This window comes from Pristiophorus japonicus, chromosome 20, assembly GCF_044704955.1.
Source record: "Pristiophorus japonicus isolate sPriJap1 chromosome 20, sPriJap1.hap1, whole genome shotgun sequence".
Lineage (NCBI taxonomy): Eukaryota > Metazoa > Chordata > Chondrichthyes > Pristiophoridae > Pristiophorus > Pristiophorus japonicus.
This window is the reverse complement of record NC_091996.1, coordinates 37,321,660-37,344,992: the sequence shown is the minus strand read 5'-3', so window position 1 is coordinate 37,344,992 and position 23,333 is coordinate 37,321,660. Positions and strand designations below refer to the sequence as shown.

Below are 23,333 nucleotides of genomic sequence, written 5' to 3'. Positions count from 1 at the left end.
GTGGGTTTGACCCCGAGTGATGTCATAAAAATGTTAACTAAAAAAATCGGCCATTACCTGATAAGGACGGCATTATAACATTGGCGAAACTTGCAAAATTAAGTTAGCTCCAAAAAACATTATTAGCTCCAAAAAAAATGGAGCTAAATGGTGGTGAATTTTGAGCCCTAGAAATAACAATGTCTTAAATCTTCATTTCTATCTAACTTGAGTGGATACAAATGTATGAACATTTCTAACGAGAAATTATACTTGTTGGTGCTGGTTTATGTGTCATGAAAAGTAGAGATTCAAATTACAACTCTTAAATTGTAGCGAACTAGCACGACCGCAGTTCCAATTCCAACCTTGAGTGGAAGGTATGCAGTCTCGGCTGGAATAGTTAAGCGGTTGAGGTTGCCTCTCGAGACAGCTCCCAGTATGTCAATCCACAAGCATCACCCTTCCCTGCAACATAGACCGACTGTACTACCTAAATGAGCTGGACAGCGAGGCGGAGCAGGGAAGATAGAGAAGGGAAACATTAAGAAATATAGTAATGCAGTTGTCAAAATGCTACAAGTCTTGACAATCATTCTTAAACTGAACTGTTGTTGAGTACTTTTTCCTTTGTGGTAGAAGGGTCCAAATTTGTAATTTTGCTTTCGGCACTGATGCGCAAGCAGTTTTACGCCAACAGAAGTCATTGCTAAAACAAATATATTCTTTGGGACTTGAACCTTTTAAGGGAAATATTCAATGCCACAAGATACAATTTAAACTTAAATAAGTCAAATGTATTTTGTCATTGCAGTCAAAATCAAAAAAGAATATGGAGACTGATACTGCATTAAAAAATTTTTTTTTACTTCATTTCACGTCTGTTGTTGTTCACACATGGGAGGAGGTACAATTGGAAGCCACCCTGTGGCCTGCTTTTCTGCACTTGATTCGCTTTGGCATTTGTTTTTTCATTCAGGGTCACAACACATAAAATTAACCTAGTTTTCTGAGCCTTACTCTGACTCGCCACTCTGGGCTATTTTTGCAGGGCTTTCTAGGTCAGCTGCAAAAATGCTGCTTAATGCTGATTCACATGTGTGCTTCTTACTACGAGCATATTGATTACTGCACGGTCAGCGAGGCAGATCATTGTGAAAAATAATCTTCAAACAGTACAGGACCATCTCTCAGATTAAATCCATTTTCTGACTGCTTTGTCGGTTTATCATGGACATGAATCTTCTATTTTTTGTTAGTCTAGCCTACCAGCCTCAGCACACCACTTTTCATTGTAATTTCACCGTTGGTGTCAGCATTGTGTTTCAATGTGTGGCGGGGCTGAGAGAAGGGGAAAGCCTTTTCACTATTTTCTATTGTCTGTCTGCGATATACTGGGACAAAAGGCTTCAATTTTTTGTGTGCACATTAAATGTAGATGATAACATTGTTCTCTGCTCAAGTTGATACTTTACGTCTATTTTGCATTCTTTTCATGTCTTTATATGCATACTTAAGTTATTGATTAATGAGATCACACGATTTGGAGGTTGGAGAATAGTCAACTGCACAAGTGTCTTGCCCTGGAGCATACCTGCTCTCTTGCACTCATGGTGCATGGTATGTCTAAAGAAAGAAAGAAAGACTTACATTTATATAGCCTCAAAGCACTTTACAGCCAATGAAGTACTTTTGGAGTGGTCACTGTTGTAATGTGGGAAACACGGCAGCCAATTTGCACACAGCAAGCTCCCACAAACAGCAATGTGATAGTGACCAGATAATCTGTTCTTGTTATGTTGATGGAAGGTTAAATATTGGCCTAGGACACCAGGGATAACTCCCCTGCTCCTCTTCAAAATAGTGCCATGGGATCTTTTACATCCACCTAAGAGAGCAGACGGGGCCCCTGTTTAATGTCTCATCTGAAAGACGGCACCTCCAACTCCCTCAGCACTGCACTGGAGTGTCAGCCGAGATTTAGACCCCTGAGTGGGACTTGAACCCATAACTTTCTGACTCAGAAGCGAGTGTGCTACCAACTGAGCCACAGCTGCTCATGTGGTAGTCTGGCCCTGACAGGCCAAGTCCCCTAAGTGTACCCAGGCTGTCAACATCCTTCAGACTTACTCAGAGGTTCATATGGTCAGTTTGAACTGATTATTGTCTTTCTCCTCCTCTCTCAGAGAGAGGACCTCGTCTGTCGGGAAAGCTGGGATTGATAATGTGTCCCGCTGGCACATTTGATGTAAATGTTATTTTCTATTAAATGACGCAGCAAAATATCTTGGTTTCTTATTGCAGTCTGTGTGCTTTTGGTGCTTTGGTTGTGCTGTGACACAGAGCACTCACTACACCATCATAAACAGCACCTTTACTTCTCTCATAGGTGGCATGCTCTTGCCATAATCACAAAATACGTAGATGATTACTGCATCAAATAACCCTGAAATATATCGCAAACTTCTGGGCAAGACCCTTCATCATCATCATCATCATCATAGGTAGTCCCTCGTATCGAGGATGACTTGTTTCCATGCCAAAAAGGGATGAGTTCACATGTGTTTCATTGAAGGACCTAATATTCCAGATCCCGAACTACATCCTGAAGGGTAGAAGATGCCTGTGCATGGATTTTTTTAACGTGGGGTGACCGTTGCACACCAACCACCACACGGGCTTGACAGAGCTAGGTCTTGGTCCAGTGGCAAGGGTTAACCAAGACGACTGGAGACCAGCTCTGCTGCACGGACCCAGTGCGCACACATATCGCAGTGTGGGCTGGCCCGTGCTGTCCCTGGGCCCTCGGCTCTCCTGGGCCTTGAACTCACGCCTTTCCTGGGCCCCAATTACATCGCTGTGCAATCTCTCGCCGCTCCTTCGCCCCGACCTCACCGCTCCTGCTGTAAATGCTCGTACTGCAATCACCTACCTGAATTTGGGTGACTTCAAATCGAGTCGCTCTCTTCAGAGCCGTCGCCCTCCTGCAGCAGCATGTGCTGCTCCCTGCAGTGGCCTGCCGCTGCACGCTGCTCCCTCCAATAGCCCCGGCCTGCTGATGGTCCCTTCATAGAACCCGCATGCAAAATATTAGCAAATACTAATAAACTGCTAGTTCAGGATGGAGATGCTACATTGTCGGGTACCATTCATACTGCTATATGTATTGCTGAGACAGCGTAGTTAGGGCTCCAAAGTATATAAAACCAGCACCAAAAGGATGCAAAGACAGGTGGCTTAACTTAATGAACTCTTTCAAACATTTTTATTAAGAAACCAAAATTGTACAATACAACAGGGGCCATATAACATATGGTTATATATTTTTGCTGAAACATCAATATTTTAAGAAGCAACATTTATTGCAATGTAGAATAATTGTTGCCAGAAAAAGTTCAAGATCATATGATCTGCCATTTGCAATATATATAACCTGGCAGTCAGTGCACTTCAGTACTTCAAATCTGAAATGAATAGGTAAATCAAGAAAAAGTTAACAGGGTATATATATATATATACACATGTGTGTGTGTTATATGTTATGTCTGGAATCAGGATTGTTTAAGCATGTTTTTGCCCATCAAATGTAAGGTGGAGGCCAGGGCAAGAATGTGACACCACTGCCCTAATGCTGTTACATTTCCTCGACAACTAAAGCTTTGAATTTCAAAATGTATCTGCCCGTTGCATCGAACTCTAACTGCCAGAGTTCATTAAACAGTACAGCAGCTGCACAGAATACCAAACATATTCGACAGATTTTTCATCACCGTCTCCATTAAAATACCAGCGTGGGGAATAGTGTTTGACTGCAGGAGAGTCGTGCAGATCTGATACTCATCTCCCAAAATGATGCCTGTTGCGTGAAAATATGCACAAAACAAAATGGCATTTTATCATTTGAATGCTCGTTTAAAAAACTCACGGTTTTAAAGAACAAAACATGAGTGTTCCAGTACTATTGTTGGTTGTCACAGTCAACTTTAATACCATAAATTGTGCCTTAAATGTGTAAAATAACAGACAGCGATAACTCAGTCAACCACAAGAATGGCTTCTTGTGGGAGAGTTAACTCCCACTTCATAAAGGCGGTCGATGTTACCAAGTTGTGATGGGAAACACTGAAATTGTATGTTCAATTGCAGCTGTCTCCTCCCAATTACATCCATCACAATATGATAAAACATTCCAGGGGCTAGCTCAGCCAGCCTTTCTATATTGCAGCGGAGGATGGGCGGGGTGGGGGTGGGGAGGGGAGGGGTAGTTGAGGAAGGAAAGGAAATAGATAATGCAACAACATCGGAATCTTAATGACAAAATATCTCATAGGTTAGAAATATGATGCTCTCCCAAAATAAAACTGGTTCTCTTTCCGACTGCACGATTTTGAGTTGAGATGCTGCGGACACATAAGAAACATTCAACAGAATGGATACTGTGTCAGAAAAAGTGTGCCAAACACAGATTCCAAAGTCTTAGATTTATTTGCAGCTGTAAGGAAAAGCCTCTTGCATCTTTTACAACATTTCAGAGAAATGAAACCGAATACTAGACCACTAGAGAACTAATTGTATTTTGGGCCGTGAAGCGGGTCGTCTTCCAGCTGGTTGGTCTCAGGCTCTTGGTCTGGCTGTTTATCAAAGACATGCTGTAGGTTTTGTACAGATGTGAGCTGAAAGAAGAACTAGTTCCACTGCCAAAAATGATTTGCCAGGCAAGGCTCATCACTGTTCTCCTTTCCAATAGACAGTAATCAGACTCCAGACTTAAAACAAGCTTGCACAATTATCCATCTTGCGTAATCTGGCTCGCATACAACAAATGGTTGTCCACTCTGTGACTATTCCTTGAGACTTTGTCCTTAGCACAGCATTTATCATTTATGTAACTGTGCTTGTTTTAAACTTTCTTGGCAATTTCTATGTCTCTCAAAGTGTGCAAAAGGATGAAACACTTAGGTTGTGATACTTAAGGAATGGAAACATTTTCTTAAATCTACGGGGTCGATTTTAACCCCACACGCATGGTGCAAACTGGGTAGGAGACTTTTGGAAGGATGTGAAGGCCTTAGAGAGGGTGCAGAGGAGATTTACAAGAATGGTTCCAGGGATGAGGGACTTGAGTTACGTGGAGAGCCTGGAGAAGCTGGGGTTGTTATCCTTGGAGCAGAGAAGGTGAACGGGAGATTTAATAGAGGTGTTCAAAATCATGAAGGGTTTTGATCGAGTAAATAAGGAGAAACTGTTTCCAGTGGCAGAGGGTCAGCAATCCGAGGACATATATTTAAAGTAATTAGCAAAAGAACCAGAGGCAAGATGAGGAGATATTTCTTTACGCAGCGAGTTATGATCTGGAATGCGCTGCCTGAAAGGGTGGTAGAAGTAAATTCAATATAACTTTCAAAAAGAAATTGGATAAATACTTGAAAGGGAAACGTTTGCAGGGCTATGGGGAAAGAGCAGGGAATGGGACTGATTGGACAGCTCTTTCAAAGAGCCAGCACAGGCCCGATGGACCGAATGGCGCCTCTCTGTGCTGTATCATTCTATGAGGAGGGCAGTTAAAACCAAGCAAGTTCGTTATCCGCTTGGAACTTGCTCCTTTTCCATCGCCTGCGATTTTAACCTGCAGGGTTGTGCAGACAGCTCAGGTGCCTACCAAAAAGAGATTGGGCGGGGGTTGGAGGCGGGGTGAAGGCTCATGACTTTATGCAAATTGCATTTTAACCTGGGCACGAGCAGGAGCGACATCACAGGTTTCCCGCTAGGTGAAAGCAGGCAACAGTTGGGAAGGATGAAGAGGCCTAAAAAGCAAGTCAGAAACTTTCCTTTTGAAGGATCAGGAGGAGCAAGAGTGGTCCCTCCAGGCCCCAGAAGGCAAGTCGCATCCTCCCCTAGCCCTTTCCTTCCAGAGGGACTCTCCAGAAACCCTCTCTCCACCACTTACCTGCAGGTGGCAAAGCGGTGGGAGATCTTCGCCAGCTGACAGTTGCTCTTCCGACCCAGAATTGGCGGGACGTGGACTGATGGCACATAAATGTGGCCCAGTGTTTAAATTCACTTAAGAATTCCTGCTGCCATTGACGGATGGGAAATTAATTCCACGGACTGGTATCCCACCAGAAACCCGCTCCAAGCGAATGTCCCCCCATGATTTAATTTAACACATTTAACCTTTAAGGGTCTCAAAACACAGTCCCTTTCTCACTGTTCACTTCAATAATTTAAGCCCTATTTGAAATGTAATTGAGCCATTGCTCACATAAATATTTTAAGCTCTGTTTGAAAAGAAATTGAGAACATGTTACATGTTGCAAGAAATGAAATTCAATTTCTTCAGCTACCTCATTTGTCATGTAATGTTGGAAATGGAAGCACCTTTGAGAAAATTGTCCTATGTCTGAGCTGTAAAGATGACTTGGTTATATCACAGAACTCACGTATGTAAAGCATCAACCAGATCGGTATGATGAGTTATCGTGTCCACGGCACTGGAATGCGACTGTAACCAGGTGAGATAACTCAGGAAGGTTATTGATTACCTGCTTACAAATTACAATGTTTACCAATTGGAATTAACTTACAAAGCTTTGTGTTTCTTGTCAACAGAAAAAAGGGAAATTAAGGTAATCATGTATCATTATTATTTCCACCAACCGAGCTATTGGGCTGAACTTTAACATCCAAAAACAGATGGGTTGGGGTCGGGTCAGATATTAAAATGTTGAAAATATGAAACCTGGTCCCAACCCACCCACTTCTGGGTTTAAAGGCAGCGGGACAAGGGGCGGGCAGCCAATCTGCTCCCAAGAGATGGGTTGGCAATTTAATGAGGTCGACAGCCTCTGATTTAACCTGCTTTGCCAGTTTTACATTGGCTGGTCAGGATTCCCAGGCCTCAGGGAACCCAACCCTGAAAGGAGGCGTGGGCAGCTTTGGGGAGAAGGTGAAGTGCCTTTGCAGCACTGCCTGTGGGCCAGGAGGTGCAGGAGTGCTTCCCCCTCAAGTTCCACCCTCTACACCCACCCTCCCCAAGCCCCCCCCACCTCCCCCCCATACAAAGACATCCAGGGATTGCCCCCCCCCACCCGGGTCGGGGATCAGACCACCCCCCCGCCCCCCGCCCGTGATCGAACCCTTCCCCGGGTTGGGGATCGGACCTATCTGCTCCTGTGATCTCCTCCGGAGCCCTCACCACCCGGCTGGAAGCCAAACCTTTCAATCAGGCTGACCTCCGTGTGGGGAAGCTGCCAAGTACAAAAGGCACACACTGTGGAGTTAAGACTCCACATTATGTGGGGAAAGCCGAACTTCCTATCCACCCCTGCCTATGTAACCCCCCCTCCCTGTTAATTTCCAGACCATTGTGACTAAATCAAAAGCTGAATAAGTTTCAGGATACTTGTCATGAACTACATCTTTCTGTTTGTGTCCTGTGGATAATATTCGAGAATATGTTAGATTGGATTCCAACAAAGATTTATGAATCTGAAGAATTGAAATTGAAGAGGCCTATTAGTTAGCCAGAATGCCAAGCCTTTAAATCGATTGGGTGTAAATCTGAAGAAGTATGCTTTTGGAAAGTGACTTCAATCAAAGTGGGTTCACAGGAAAACCTTTATTTTATTGTAGTCTTTTAACTCCTCAAATAATGGCACAAAATGTTCACTTGTGCTTTCTTTCTGTCTCTCTTGCTATGATACATTAGAGGTATAATGCACAAAGTGGTCATTTAGTGTTGACATCCTACCCATGATGCGTTGCAGAAAATAATAGTCATGGCATTGCCTTGGCGATAAAAGTGGGGGAACAACAGAGGATTTATCTGCAAACCAACCATATGTTATCAGATCACGAAGCAAAGGGATTTTTTTTTTAAGTAAACCACTAAAATTTACCATTATTTTTAAATAGGACAGAATTTCCCTTTTTTTTAAAAAGTCAGTAAATAACGTGTATAGATAGATCTGAAATGGAAGTGTGGGGCAATGTATCTTTTCAGTGTAAGAGAAGGAGCTAAAGGGGTTAAGATGACTGGTTTACCACATTGTGTATTAGTCATCATCACTACCTGAAGCGATAAGATTTTAATATTATGGCCTATTCTATTTGTATAAGATATGATTTGTTATTAATATTCATAATTCTGTCAAGAACATGTCCTGTACTGCTGGATAAGACCTGGTTGAACTGCAGAAGGCTGCCTGCATAGTAGCTAAACCTTTTCATCTTTGAAATAGATGATTTCCTTTGCGTGGTACAAAGTATTAATACATTTACTGTCTGGTATATCTCATTATGGTGTCCATATATATTGGAGAAATTATGGTATTTATGACATTGGTTTTGAAGACCGTGGAACTGCAGATGCATTCACTACATTTATATTGTATTTCACACAAGTAAAAATCCATTTTCGTTACCCAGGAAGTGCATGCCCACAAGAGGAGCAGTAACTGGCTTTGTGCAATTCAATGGTTCATTTAACAGGTGGAAGTTTATGTGGAATAGATTGTTTCATGATGTGCAGTGAACAACATTTAAATCTATAAACATGAACTGCACATTTCTGGATCTTATGTCTGAATACACAGAACGTGCTGAATGTGTGTTACCAGATTTCCTCACACTGTTGCAACATTTACAATCTCCTGATGGTGAGGTCAGCATTTTATTTTGATAAACCATAATAAATGGATGAATAAGCGCAATGAGTTTCAACAATCATAGCAAGGCATTTTGCTCAGCAAAGAAAGAAATGAAATACACCTGCTTATAAGATACACATAATTAAAACTGCCAAGTCAGATGGACTGTGAAAATATACAGTGTAGCCACACAGGAGAGAATTGTAAATATCAATCAAACACCAATATGGAAAATATACATGCCACTGTATGCATACACAATAACCAGCAAGAATGTATTCCCTTTATACTGTCGTACCAACCTGGAGTATTATAACATACACACAAAAAAGTAAATCCCTTTCTACCACACTGAGTCAAGATGTGGGTAAGAGTCCATGATCCAGGATGACATTAGAGAGAATTTAAAGAGGTGTGCACTGATCAACAACAGTCCGCGAAGATTTGTAAAGAGCTGGGAGCACTCAACTAATTTAATATAATTTCTTTTTAGGAAACTATAGGGTGTATAGATAAAGGGCATGTGATGGATGGAGTTTCAAAAGGCGTTAGATAAGATGCTATTTTAGGACTTATTGGGAGAATTAAGGCACATTAAAGGTAAAGTAGATACGGATAGAGAAATGGAAAGGGGAAAGGAACCAAGAGGAAAGACAAATGGATGTTTCTCAGATGGCAATACTGGGACGTTTAAATATGTTAAAGTTGGAGTTCAGAAGGATGAGGGGTGATCTTATAGAAACATTTTAAATAATGAAAGGGATACACAAGATAGAGGCAGAGAGGTTGTTTCCACTGGTTGGGGAGACTAGAACTAGGGGGCACAGCCTCAAAATACGGAGGAGCCAATTTAAAACCGAGTTGAGAAGGAATTTCTTCTCCCAGAGGGTTGTGAATCTGTGGAATTCTCTGCCCAAGGAAGCAGTTGAGGCTAGCTCATTGAATGTATTCAAATCACAGATAGATAGATTTTTAACCAATAAGGGAATTAAGGGTTACTGGGAGCGGGCGGGTAAGTGGAACTGAGTCCACGGCCAGATCAGCCATGATCTTGTTGAATGGCGGAGCAGGCTCGAGGGGCTAGATGGCCTACTCCTGTTCTTAATTCTTATGTTCTTATGTAAAGGCGCTATATAATTGCAAGTTGTTGATGTTTGGTATTTGGTGCACCCCAGAGATCTTTGTTGAGACCTACTTTATTTCCTATTTATATAAATGACTCAGGAACAGACACGAGGAATGATATTACATTTTGCTTATTCCAAATAAAGAGGAATGAAAAACTATGAGGAAGAACGGAGAAGATTACAGTAAGGCATAGGTTAGCAAAGTGGACTGATAGAATACAGATGTAGTTCAGTGCAGAGAAACTATCATATTTTGGGAATAAAAAGGAAATATACCCGAAATGGTAACGCATTTGGAAAGGATTGACAGGATCTGTCCAAGTCAGCATGGATTTATGAAAGGGAAATCATGCTTGACAAATCTTCTAGAATTTTTTGAGGGTGTAACTAGTAGAGTGGACAGGGGAGAACAGTGGATGTGGTGTATTTGGACTTTCAAAAGGCTTGTGTCAAGGTCCCACACAAGAGATTAGTGTGCAAAATTAAAGTACATGGTATTGGGGGTAATGTACTGACATGGATAGAGAACTGGTTGGCAGATAGGAAGCAAAGAGTAGGAATAAATGGCAGTCAGTGACTAGTGGGGTACCGCAAGGTTCAGTGCTGTGACCTCAGCTATTTACAATATACATTAATGATTTAGACGAAGGAATTGAATGTAATATTTCCAAATTTGCAGATGACACTAAGCTGGGTGGCAGTGTGAGCTGCTAGGAGGATGCTAAAAGTGACTTGGACATGTTAGGTGAGTGGACAAATGCATGGCAGATGCAGTATAATGTAGATAAATGTGAGGTTATCCACTTTTGTGGCAAAAACAAGGCAGCAGAATATTATCTGAATGGTGACAGATTAGGAAAAGGGGAGGTGCAACGAGACCTGGGTGTCATGGTACATCAGTCATTGAAATTTGGCATGCAGGTACAGCAGGCGGTGAAGAAGGCATGTTGGCCTTCATAGCGAGAGGATTTGAGTACAGGAGCAGGGAGGTCTTACTGCAGTTGTACAGGGCCTTGGTGAGGCCACACCTTGAATATTGTGTACCGTTTTGGCTTCCTAATCTGTGGAAGGATGTTCTTGCTATTGAGGGAGTGCATCAAAGGTTCACCAGACTGATTCCCGGGATGGCAGGACTAACATATGAAGAAAGATTGGATTGACTAGACTTATATTCACTGGAATTTAGAAGAATGAGAGGGGATCTCATATAAACATATAATATTCTGACGGGGTTGGACAGGTTAGATGCAGGAAGAATATTCCCGATGTTGGGGAAGTCCAGAACCAGGGGTCACAGTCTAAGGGTAAGGGGCAAGCCATTTAGGATCAAGATAAGGAGAAACTTCTTCATTCAGAGAATTGTGAACCTGTGGAATTCTCTACCACAGAAAGTTGTTGAGGCCAGTTCGTTAGATATATTCAAAAGGGAGTTAGATGTGGCCCTTACGGCTAAAGGGATCAGGAGGTACTGGAGAGAAAGCAAGAATGGGGTACTGAAGTTGCGTGATCAGCCATGATCATATTGAATGGTGGTGCAGACTTAAAGGGCTGAATGGGCTATTCCTGCACCTATTTTCTATGTTTCTATGTCCTTTAACAGCGTGAAGGCACAGAGAGTTCTAGGGGTGCCAATACATATATATTTAGGGAGGAATAATGTTTTCATAAAACAAAAGCATAATACTGCAGATGCTGGAAATCTGAAATAAAAACAGAAAATGCTGGAAACACATCAGGTCAGGCAGCATCACATACATTTTGCCGACCTGCTCAGTACACTCCAGTGTAGTGCTGAGGGAGTGCTGCACTGTCAGAGGTGCCGCCTTTCGGAGATGACCTTAATCCGAGGCCCCGTCTGCTCTCTCAGGTGGATTGTAAAATATCCCATGGCATTATTTCGAAGAAGAGCAAGGGGCATTATCCCCGGTGTCCTGGCCAATATTTATCCCTCAACCAACATCACAAAAACAGATTATCTGGTCATTATCACATTGCTGTTTATGGGAGTTTGCTGTGCGCCAATTGGCTGCCATGTTTCCCACATTAAAACAGTGACTATACTTTAAAAAAGTACTTCATTGGCTGTAAAGCACTTTGAGATGTCCGGTGGTCATGAAAGGTGCTATATAAATGAAAGTCATTCTTTTTTCTTTCTCATGTTAGTGAAACTGCTTGTGGTACAAGTGAAATTGTTTTGCCAACACCAAAAGAGATTCGGGGGCGTGGACAGAATATTGGTTAAAGAGGGAAATTTTAAGGAGGAGGTGTTCCAAGGATGAGAGGGAAGCGGAGAGAGGTTGAGGGAGAAATCCAGGGACTGAGCCCATGCGGCTAAAGATATGATTACCAATGGTAAAACAAAGGGGAGATTCATAAGAGGACAGAGTGAGATGACCTGGGATTTCACGGTGGGAAAGAGAGGGTTGTAGGGCAGTAGAATGTTGCAGGTAGGGTGCAGCAATGCCACGAAGGGATTTAAAGATAAGGATGAACATTTTAAATTTGAGGTGTTGTTGGTCCAAGAACCAATGTAGCTCAGCAAGGATTGCAATGAGGGGTAATTCAGACTTTGTGTGGGATAGTAGCTGACCAGCAGAGATTTGAAGCATAAGAAGGTTGAAGTGTATGGAGGGTGTGGTAGAGGAGGAATGGATGGAGAGCACTGGAGTAGTTGAGACTGGAGGTGACAAAGGCACGTACTCGAGTTTCAGTGGCAGATGGGCTGAGACAAGTGATTGCACAAAGTTGGATATACGCAGTTTTTGTGACGGAGAAGATATCGAGTTGGAAACTCAACTTGGGATCGAACAGGACGTGAGGTTACAAGTAGTTTGGTTCAGTCAGTGACTGTGGCTGCGGAGGGGGACAGTGTTTGTGGTGAGTGAGCCGAGTTTGTGACAGAAGCCAGAGACGACAGCTTTGGACTTTCCAATGTTGATCTAAGAAAGGGAGCTTGTCTTAGGCGGCCGGATTTCTATTTTTTTTAAACTGAGGTACATTCTAACCATACATTAGATACACACTGAGAGTTTAATGGTTCCCTTGATGGATTAGCTGTTAACTGAGCAAGACAGAGCTGGAAGGTTGCAATTTCTGTCATTTACCGAGGTGCTTCAGTTAGAGGTTCCACAACTGACTTCACTGAACCTTGCTCGGTCGTGAAAGATGAGCCTGCATTCCTGCTCCTGGAGACTATCCTGTGACTCTTGTATGTGGATATTGGGTGAAGGTGATACCAGGCTCAGCTGTGATACCCCATCACCTGAAAGGTCCAATAGGCATCGAACACTCTTCCACAGATGCACATGAGAAGCATGGCCACTTGCAAAAACTACAGGAGGCAGCCAGTGCCCTCAAAACAGTGCCCAGCACGAACAAATGCCTCATGGCATACATTCTTACTCCATTCCACCATTCTTAGTTTGTCTGTAATCAAATGCACTTTGACTTTATTTAACAGAGAATTCTATGAAGCCAGTGATGGAACATGAAGAGCCATTACCGAGTGGAAATTGGAAACAGACCTTGCTGCCCGAGGCCAATCAATGGAATTGCTTGCTTTGGTTAGTTGCAATGAAAAAAAATTGCAGGAAGAAAGGCAAACATTTAGCAGTCCCCAAAAAAAACATTAGTGAGGACTCTGGGGCATGCATTTGAAATTTGAACTGGCCAGGTCAAACCGGGAGGGCTGATGTCCTCAAGCATACCTTTGAGTCACTGAGCCTAAATGACATGAGTTGAGAACTGTGTCTGAAGTATATTTTTACAAGGTTTAAAAAAGCCCTGAACCGAGGAAGCTGGGTGAGCATTTAACGGCATCTGTAAACTTTTATGCCCCTGCCATTGTTAATGGCCTTGAAATCCCGGCCTCCCCAGGTCGGTACGGAGTATGTACGGACCCGAGAAGGCATCACAAAAGACAGTTTTCAGCCGCAATGCGCATGCGCCGAAAACCGGCTTTTCCGATCTGTCAAATTCTGGCTTGACAGATCCTCCGCATCTCGGGGAGAAGGACATTTGCACAGCAGAGGTTGGGCTATTTGCCCGTCTCTTGCCTTGCGAATGTCCTTAAAACTCTTGCGCCTGGTAAAAGCAGGTACATAGCCTTCTTTTAACAGCGCAAGAGTTTTAAAACCTACAAAAACATATAAAAATAAAATTTAAAAAACACATTTTAATGTTAAAAATCCTGCCCACTAAGGTAAGTTTATTTTAAGCCGTAACTAAAACTTTTTTTTTTTAATTGGCAAATATTATTTTTTCAGAAGAATTTCTATCAACTTTAATTTCTATAATGTATTTATGTGAGGTGTTTTAAAACATTTTTTATGAAGTTGGGTGTTTGGGGATGTTTCTCATTCATAGTAATATGAGTTTTGGACTTACGAAACTCCTATTCCTATGAATGAGAAAATACTTTACCGTGATTGGGAGTCCAGCTACACGTGACTCCCGACGTGAATGCGTTCCATTGCTCAAGAACAGGAGGCCTCGGGACCGGGATATCTGGTGGGCGCAGCAGGAAAAGGTAGATGCGCATCTTTTTAGCCATTTTCTGGCGCACGCCCGCGGGAAGCAGAGGACGGGGATTTCAGGGCCAATATTCTTTTCCTTTTGATTGTAAAGCACACTGAGACACCTTCATGCAACTGGTAAATACGATATAAATGTAAGTTATTGCCATTGGTCCCTGTGTTGATGTAGGTGATTATTGACTTTCAAGCTAGACGTTTAGTGCCTTAAGCCCATCTGCCACTGAAACTCGAGTACGTGCCTTTGTCACCTCCAGTCTCAACTACTCCAGTGCTCTCCATCCTTTCCTCCTTTACCACACCCTCCATATACTTCAACCTTCTTATGCTTCAAATCACTGCTGGTCAGATACTATCTCACACAAAGTCTGAATTACCCATCATTGCAATCCTTGCTGAGCTACATTGGTTCTTGGAACAACAACACCTCAAATTTAAAATGTTCATCCTTATCTTTAAATCCCTTCATGGCCTTGCTGCACCCTACCTGCAACATTCTACTGCCCTACAACCCTCCCTTTCCCACCGTGAAATCCCAGGTCATCTCACTCTGTCCTCTTATCTCCCCTTCGCTTTACCATTGGTAGTGTCTTATCAGTTTCTTAAACAATAAGGGGATAAGCAGTTATGGGGAGCGGGCTGGGAACTGGAGCTGAGTCCATGATCAGATCAACCATGATCTTATTAAATGGTGGAGCAGGTTCAAGGGACCATCTGGCCTACTCCTGCTCCTATTCTTTATGTTCTTATGATAATTTAACAAAAGGAACTGTAGATGTGGAATCAGTGTAACTTTTAAAAATTTATTCTCTGGATTTGGACGTCGCTGGCAAGGCTGGCATTTATTGCCCATCCCTAGTTGCCCTTGAGAAGGTGATGGTGGGCTTACTTCTTGAACCGCTGCAGTCCGTGTGGTGAACGTGTCCCCACAGTGCTGTTACGTAGGGAGTTCCAGGATTGTGATCGAGGGACAATGAAGAAACTGTGATATATGTCCAAGTCAGATGCTGTATGAATTGCAGGGGAACTTGGAGGTGATAGTGTTCCCATGCACTTGCTGCCCTTGTCCTTCTAGGTCATGGAGGTTGCAGGGTTGGGAGGAACTACTTATGATAATGCTATTTTCCATTTTTCTACTGCTTTTATCTAAGTAACTGACTTGTCCCCTCTAAAGAAAGTCTTACATTTATATAGCATCGGACGTATTTTACAGTATGATGTGCAATCACTTGTAATGTAGGAAATGCCAGTTTGTGCAAAACAAGCTCCCACACACAGCAATGTGATAATGATGTTGATTGAGGGATAAATATTGGCTCGGATACCAGGGATAACTCCCCTGCTCTTCTTCAAAATAATGCAATAGGATCTTTTATGTCCACTTGAGAAGGTAGAGGGGGCCTCATTTTAACATCTCATCCGAAAGACGGCACCTCCGACAGTGCAGCACTCCCTCAGTGCTGAACTGGAGTGTCGGTCTAGACTTTTGTGCTCAAGCCTTTTGAGTAGGACTTGAACCCACAACCTTCTGACTCTGAGAAGAGGGTACGGCCCACTGAGCCACGGCTGACAATTGGGAATTCTGTGTTTGACACAGTTACCACCCCTTCTATTGTTGCAATGAATAGAACATAATCTGCTTACCTGTCACATTGGGAATTTGCTGCTCCCGTGTCATTACATCCACACACAGTGCACTGTCCATTAATGGTGTTGCGGTAAAATTCTTCTGCACAGTCACTGCATTGTAGGCCGATGTACCCAGGTAGACAATCACACTGCCCTGACGATGTGTTACACAGCGTTTCATTGGTGCTTCCAACAATACTGCAGTTACATTTATACTCTGCAATAGGGGGAAAAAAATATGAATTTGTCAATTGTCCTATCTATTAAAGACATAATGCAATAAAAGAATCACTGAGAACAAGTTGCTGTAAAGCAAATAATTATGTGGCACAAAGGAATGTTCTGAATATGACCCAGTATCATAAATTGACAAAGAGTTATATCCCAGTTTTGCTAGTTAGCTGCATTTGCTTACGGCTGCTGTGGAGTGAGTTCGGCCAGACTATTAGATAGAGCTCCTTAATATGAGCACACACTCCATCTCAGGAAAGGAGTCTGGAGAGAAACACTGGCAGAGTGATCATACCCTGCCAGCAAATAACTCTTTATCATTAGATTTGAAAACAATTTGTGGAATAGTGAGGTTTTGGATTATAGCGCTTCTCAGTTATGACTTGATTAGTTATTGAATTGGGAAATTCAGAATAAATTTCAATTTGCTGTTGAATCCTCTCAACTTCTCAACATTTTGAATAAGAAGAGTAAGTAATATGCCAAAAATGAAGACAGACCCAGTGTTGAGCGAATATGAAATGCTGGGATCTGGACAAATGTTCATTGGATTGAGAGAAGACTGTGGCTGTAAGAAAGTTATTTAACTTCTTCAAATTATAATTTTCCTAAAATTAGTAAGCCGCAAGTGAGAAAGAAAAGCTCATTATAGAATTTGGTAATCAAATACTGTTGTGGCACTGTGGCTCCTGTTAAACTAGGATTACCATCAGATGTAAAATGAAACTGGCCAGTGCTGAATAATGTAGTTTGCAATGCATGATTCATATCCTAGAATTTTGCTAAATTACCTTCTGGGTGCACGGAGTTTAGACATTTTGAAAGTTTTAATTGTGATACTCACTTCCCTCAGGAGATAAACTGAGTGGGGTTCACAATAGCTTGACCTGCACCTTGTCTGTTAGAAGGGATTTCGGTGATGAGCCGAGAGCCTTTCTCACTCCACACCTTATGTGCTTATGTATTTATGATAATTGGGAAGAAACATTGTGAGATCGCAACGTGGAGAAATGCAAGGTGGGAGAGAAAGGGGAGAGGTTACACAGTGTGGGGAGTTGCCCAGCAGTCAGGCAGAGTTGCGAGGACTCCTGTGACTCTCTTGCCTTCCTTACTTCCCAATTTATACAATCACACATTGTCTTCCACCCTCACATTGTCGCCTTTTAGAACATTCCATTTGGGTGACTATCGCTTTGCTTTTTGGCCCGACAGGTTTAAAATGGGCTGTTAGAAATTTGCAAAATGTAAATAATTCTTTTGGTTTTGAAATAAATCTATTTTTTTCTCTTACTTCTGTGGTCTCACAATGTGAAAGCCTTGATTATTGAGGTTATTGTGATTTTGATGAATTTTCATCAGACATTAGAACCCAAGCCAGGATGCTTTGATGTTGTTCCACCACACTTAACCAGTTTAGTAATTGACAAACGGCGTCAACCCTTCCTTCAGTACATTAGGTACTAGGAGGGATTCTGTATTACAGAACATTACACATAGTATTGATGTAAATCCATTTATAAATAAGTCGGCATCACATGAATAGAAGGAAAACATTCTCAACTCGAAACCATTTTGTATATTGGGGTTATTACCACTATAAAATATAAATTAACTTTCATGTATCTATCAATGTTGGTAATACTAAAACATAAGAATGCTTTCAGTAAGTCATTGTAAATTCTAGATTGAGCTGATGTATATTTCGAACGATGCTAAACCTGACAATGTACAGAAAGTTTTTGAAGGTTATCTTGGAATTCATGTTCTATCCTTCGATTTTATTAATCAATATGGCACAAGGCTAGTCAGCAAAATGAAAGCCCATGGGATTAAAGGGGCAGGGGCTGCGCGGGTACAACATTGGCTGATAGGCAGAAGCAAAGAGTAATGATGAAAAGTTGTTTCTCAGCGATGAGAGAGGTATGCAGAGGTGTTCCCCAGGGGGCATATATTAATGACCTGGACTTGTGTATACAGGGCATCATTTCAGAGTTTGCAGATGACATGAAACTTGGAAATGTAGTAGACAATTAGGAGAACATAGACAGACTGGTGAAATGGTCAGACACAGGACAGATGAAATTGAATGTAGACAAGTGTGAAGTGCTCCATTTTGGTAGGAAGAATGGGGCGAGGCAATATAAACAAAATGGTACAGTTTTAAAGGGGGTGCAGGAACAGAGAGATTTAGGGGTGTATATACACAAAGCTTTGAAGGTGGCAGAACAAGTCGAGAAGGCTGTAAAAAAAAAAGCATATATGATTCTTGGCTTTATTAGTAGAGGCATAGAGCACAAAAGCAAGGAACAAAACACTGGTTAGCCCTCAGCTGGAGTATTGTATCCAATCTGGGCACCACACTTTAGGAAGGATGTCAAGGCCTTAGAGAGAGTGCAGAAGAGATATACTGGAGTGGCACCGGGGATGCAGGACTTTTGTTATATGGAGAGACTGGAGAAGTTGGGGTTGTTGGGCACAATTTTGCCCAACCCCTTTTTTCAGCGCACTTACCTTAAGTGCACCGACTTTGTGTGCTGGAAACGGCGCCGGAAAAAAGTCGCCCCATCCTGGCCGTTCTTCCGAGTCCCTGGAGTCCCAGCACGGCGTGTATTGTGAAGTGGGGGGCGGAGCAAAGGACCAGCGCCGAAAACAGTGCCAGCACCTACGCGCATGTGCAGTGAAGTCTGCGCGCATGCTCCTGCCCTCCCTGCGTGTCCTGTGGGCTGTGAGCAGGACCCAATGCTTGCAGCCCCTATCCCCGGTCGAAGGGACGCCCGATCTTCACCGCACCCTATCCCCAGCTGAGTGGCCTCCCGCACCGGCTGGCCGGCCCGCTGAGTTCCTGGGCCGAGGTAGGACTTCAGTTTTATTTTTTAATTTATTGATGGTTGTGCTTGAGAGTTTTGATTGGAGGTGGGGAGGGGGGGGGGAGGAGGAGAGTTTTTTTTGGGAGGGGAGAGAAAGAGTGTTTTAATGGGGATGGGGGGGGGACTTAAAAAAAAACTTGATTCTGGCATAAAGGACTTGTATTTTTTATTTGTTATTGATCGATTGCTTATTACTATTTGTGCTTTGTTTAGTGCTTTGTAAGTCTTGGTGCTTTAAATGTACTAACCTGCGCCGATTTCCTAACTGCCCGCAAGGTTTTTCAGAGCTGGCAACATACGCTGACCTAAATGGATTTGGAGTAAGTTTTAGCTGGCCAAAGTGGCATAAATGGCCAAAACTGGCGTAAGTGGCTGGGAACACCCTTTTTGATAAAAAAAACTCAACTAAAAAAATTCGTACCGAATTGACTTACTCTGGAGCAAAATTTGGGGGGAAATGGCAGTTTTTAAACTTAGGCCAGAAAAAACAACTTACTCCAAAAAAATTGATGCAAGTCATGGCCAAAATTGGGCCGGTTGTCCTTAGAGAAGAGAGGGGAAGTGGAGATTTGACAGAGGTGTTCAAAATCATGAGCGGTTTTGATAGAGTAAATAAAAAGAAACTGTTTCAGAACAGTGGCAGAAGGGTCGGTAACCAGAGGACACAGATTTAAGGTGATTGGCACCTTAAGGTGAACTAGAAGCAACATGAGGAAACATTTTTGTAACGCAGCGAGTTGTTGTGATCTGGAAGGGCGGTGAGAGCAGTTTCAATGGTGACTTTCAAAATGGAATTGGATAAATACTGGACAGGTAAAAATTTACAGAGCTATGGGGAAAGAGCAGGGGAGTGGGACTAGTTGTGTAGCTTTTTCAAAGTGGCACGATGAGCTGAATGGCCTCCTTCTGTGCTGTACGATTCTACGATTCTATGATTTAAGAACTGGGCATGTGATAAAGTGGATTACAATTACCCAAAACACAAAAGTCCAATAAATGTTACTGGCAGACAATGAAAGCAGCAGTTTGAGGAAATTCCAATAAAGCGTATGCTAGAAAAAACACTACTTGTAAAATCTTAGCACAACCAAATTCCTTTTTTCATCTTTATCTTACAAATAATGAAGTGTTCTTTTGGCATGAATGATTTCCTATCACTCTCACAGTTGACATGTATTGGGTTTCAAATTCTTACAGATATTAAGCTTTGGTTGGACTGATTTTGTGAGTCTTGTTGAAGGTGTTATAATTGAACTATTATAAGCTGGAAAGTGCTTACTGTTGTCATAGAGGGAAAAAATCTTTTACTCTACACACAGCTCGTTAATGCAAAGGACCTATTCAGTATATTCACTTGAAAAGCAGTAGTATGCTTAGGTGTGCCACAACAAATTGGAATTTAAAATAAAATAACACAAAACTACACAAACTTTATTTCTGATATATTTTAACAACTGTCTTCTCTTTTTATTATTGTTCCCCTCCCAAACTGAGCATCCTCTGTGGCCGTTTACTTCCATAGAGCATCAGAATCTTTCCTGGCTCAGCTACCAATAAAAACTAGTAAGGCCAAATACTACAAGCCCTTTTCACGTTGGTCTGGAATGTCACTTGCACTTGAAACCTGTAGTTAGAGAATCAGTTCCGGTCTGGGTAGACACGGATTCATATTGAGCTCTGAGGACCAGGGGAAAGCTCTGCATTTGCTCCACGTCCAGCCATTATTTGGGAACTGTTTTGAGAGCAAGGGCAGAGGTGTCTGCACTCTCAAAACATTTAAACCACTTTGTAAGCTCACAAAGCACTTATAAAGTTCAAGGGACACCTTTATACACCTTATAAACCAAGTTTGGCATTGCACACACTTACTGTGGTGTCAAGTCGAACCACTGTGTAATAACTTGCCCGAGGAGTTTTTACACTGGACTCTATAGTTATAACAGCACTTCTGTGTTGCTGTGAAGTAGGAATTACTTCACAGTGATGTAAAAGTGGAAATACAATTTAGTATCATTCGATAGGCCTGGTTGCGAATGCTAATATTTTGTAACCTATTCTAAATATTCCTAGTCCATGGCATAGCGAGCGCGTAACAGCAAATCGCTATAATCTCTTCACTTTTTCTACCTTGCTGCTAATTCTTTAATTAGTTCAGGTTAACATGAAGTCATTCCGGCAGCTTCATAACCTGCTTCAATTTGCTTTATTTCAATTAAGATTTAATTTTAATTTTGAATTGTGTTATCCTCTTGATCCCAGGCAATCCGTCAAAGGCTCAAATTGGAACTTGTAACTCAGAGTCTCATGAATTTAAAGCATGGATAACTGGAAAGGCTTCAATTTGAACCAGGAGCCTGAAGTACCTACTGCACCCCCTGAACTACACAATTGACTGGCTTTCTCAGAGCTTCAAGGATTTTACCAATGTCAAGTTTTCAATTTGTTGAACTTTTGAAAACTTAGGGGGGAAAATTCGGGTTGTTTGCACCTCCCATAACGGGGTGCAAATGACTTTTCACTCGGGCACGGTGCAGCTACCAACTTCCGCGGGAGTCTAGCGGTGGCGCTAACCAGTAGCGCCCTGCTCCTACCGATAGTGTCCCCCATCATCACCAAGCGCAGCCCCGGAGCCAAAATTCGGTAGTGCCCCGTGAAGCTGCTGTGGCTGTTGGCCACTCGCGGGGCAAAAATTAAAGGGGAGGTGCGGCGCTGAAAATGTTTTAAATGGTCGACTTCCCCGATAGCGGCCTTCTTCACTGCAGATCGCGGGATCCGTGCCGCGATCTTGCAGATCAGCACTCCACTTGTGTGCCAGGCTGCTGCCATGGCACCCTGTTCCCCGGTGGTCTAGCGATGGCCCCTTCTCCCTCCTGCAATGTCGGCAGCATGGCCCTCCCCTTTAATGAAAGGGGAGGGCCGTGTCTTCCCGCCAGCGCTACATGTCCCTCCGCGTCACGCTGTAAAATTCCGTTGCTTTGTGCCTTGATCCCGCCCCCGAGAGGAAGTGGAGTGCGAGATTTTGCGCGAGCGGGGCAGGACTTCTGCACCTGGTACATGAACTCCCGCCGCGCAGCCCTTCGACTAATACAGAAACGATTACCAACCATACAATCTGCATCGACTGACTATAGATTCTTACAGTATTTTACAATTTCATATAAAATGGGGCATCGCACTTGGATTAGCTCTGTTACTTTACAAAGTTAGTCTAAGTGTCTGTAACCACCAATCACAGAATAATTATCTCTGAGATAGCATCGATTATTTAGGAAATTAATTCATTGAGCTAAAATTTCTATAATATTGTATTGGTATGCATAATATATAGCTTGGCAATTGAAGCTAATTGCTCATGTAGGTATGTATTTCACATGAATCACTTTTAATAATTATATTTCTTCTGGAGATTTTCTGCATTGCTTTTCATGATGCCTTGGGCCTCAATTTTAACCAGGAAACCAGGTGGAGGAAACGTTAAAATAGAGCGAGGGACTTTCTCACTCTTCTGCACCACCCCGATCTGGCTGACTGGAATATTGGCCGACTGGAATTTTAAATTGCAACCTGAAGCCAGTGGGTCCTCTTTATTTATGCATGTCGGGCTCGACCTGCCATTTTAACCCGAGGCCTGTGTGGGTGGAGCATTGATGGTGCCCTCACCAGGCCAAACCTGCCGGCATCCAAGTGGAGGGCCAGAAGAGGCTGAGTAAGGTGAATTCCTGTTAATATTTTCTGTTCAGCTATGGAGCCACTCCACGGTCATCATTACATCTTTCTGTACTTTGTCCTTATCTGCTTCGGGGAGTTGGTCAGGAAAGGAAATGGAGATCATCACACAGAGACAAAGGAGGAACACAGAGACACCGTGAACATTCACAGTAAGTCGTTGAGATACGCCTGAGAGAAAAGTTCAATCACTGCAGAAATCAGTCTGCCATCTTCGATGATCCAGAGACATATGGTAAAGAAATAAGGCAGAGAAAATGGAACCAATTGCCGGAATCTTCTCAGCATGTCCTGCGAGTGCCAGTTTGGAGGCGGGCACTCTGGCAAAATGGCCGTGATTGACAGCAGGTCAGGATTCCACTCTGAACCCACCTCCGTGTGAGTTTCTCAGCTGTCAGGCCTGCGTGCGGATCACAGACCCGACAGCAAGCGGCTGGACAGGTAATTTACATAATTACAAGGCATTTAAATGGTAGTTAAGAGGCTTAAAAGCAGGCACTTACAATTTTATCAATGTTCTGCCGGGTTTGCCGTCCCTCGGGTTGCGCGCCAGGTAAGTGGAGTCGGGTTCTCAGTGACTCTCCATCACTTGGT

At 42.8% G+C, this 23,333-nt stretch overlaps 1 protein-coding gene across 1 annotated transcript in view; it reads right to left on the bottom strand.

Moving 5' to 3' along the window:
- Positions 1 to 23,333, bottom strand: part of LOC139232484 (multiple epidermal growth factor-like domains protein 9) — a 427,661-nt gene that overhangs the window by 288,981 nt on the left and 115,347 nt on the right. The window contains exon 2 of the mRNA XM_070862777.1: positions 15,931 to 16,132. Within this exon, the coding sequence (XP_070718878.1) occupies positions 15,931 to 16,132 (202 nt within the window). The remainder of the gene's footprint in view (positions 1 to 15,930; positions 16,133 to 23,333) is intronic.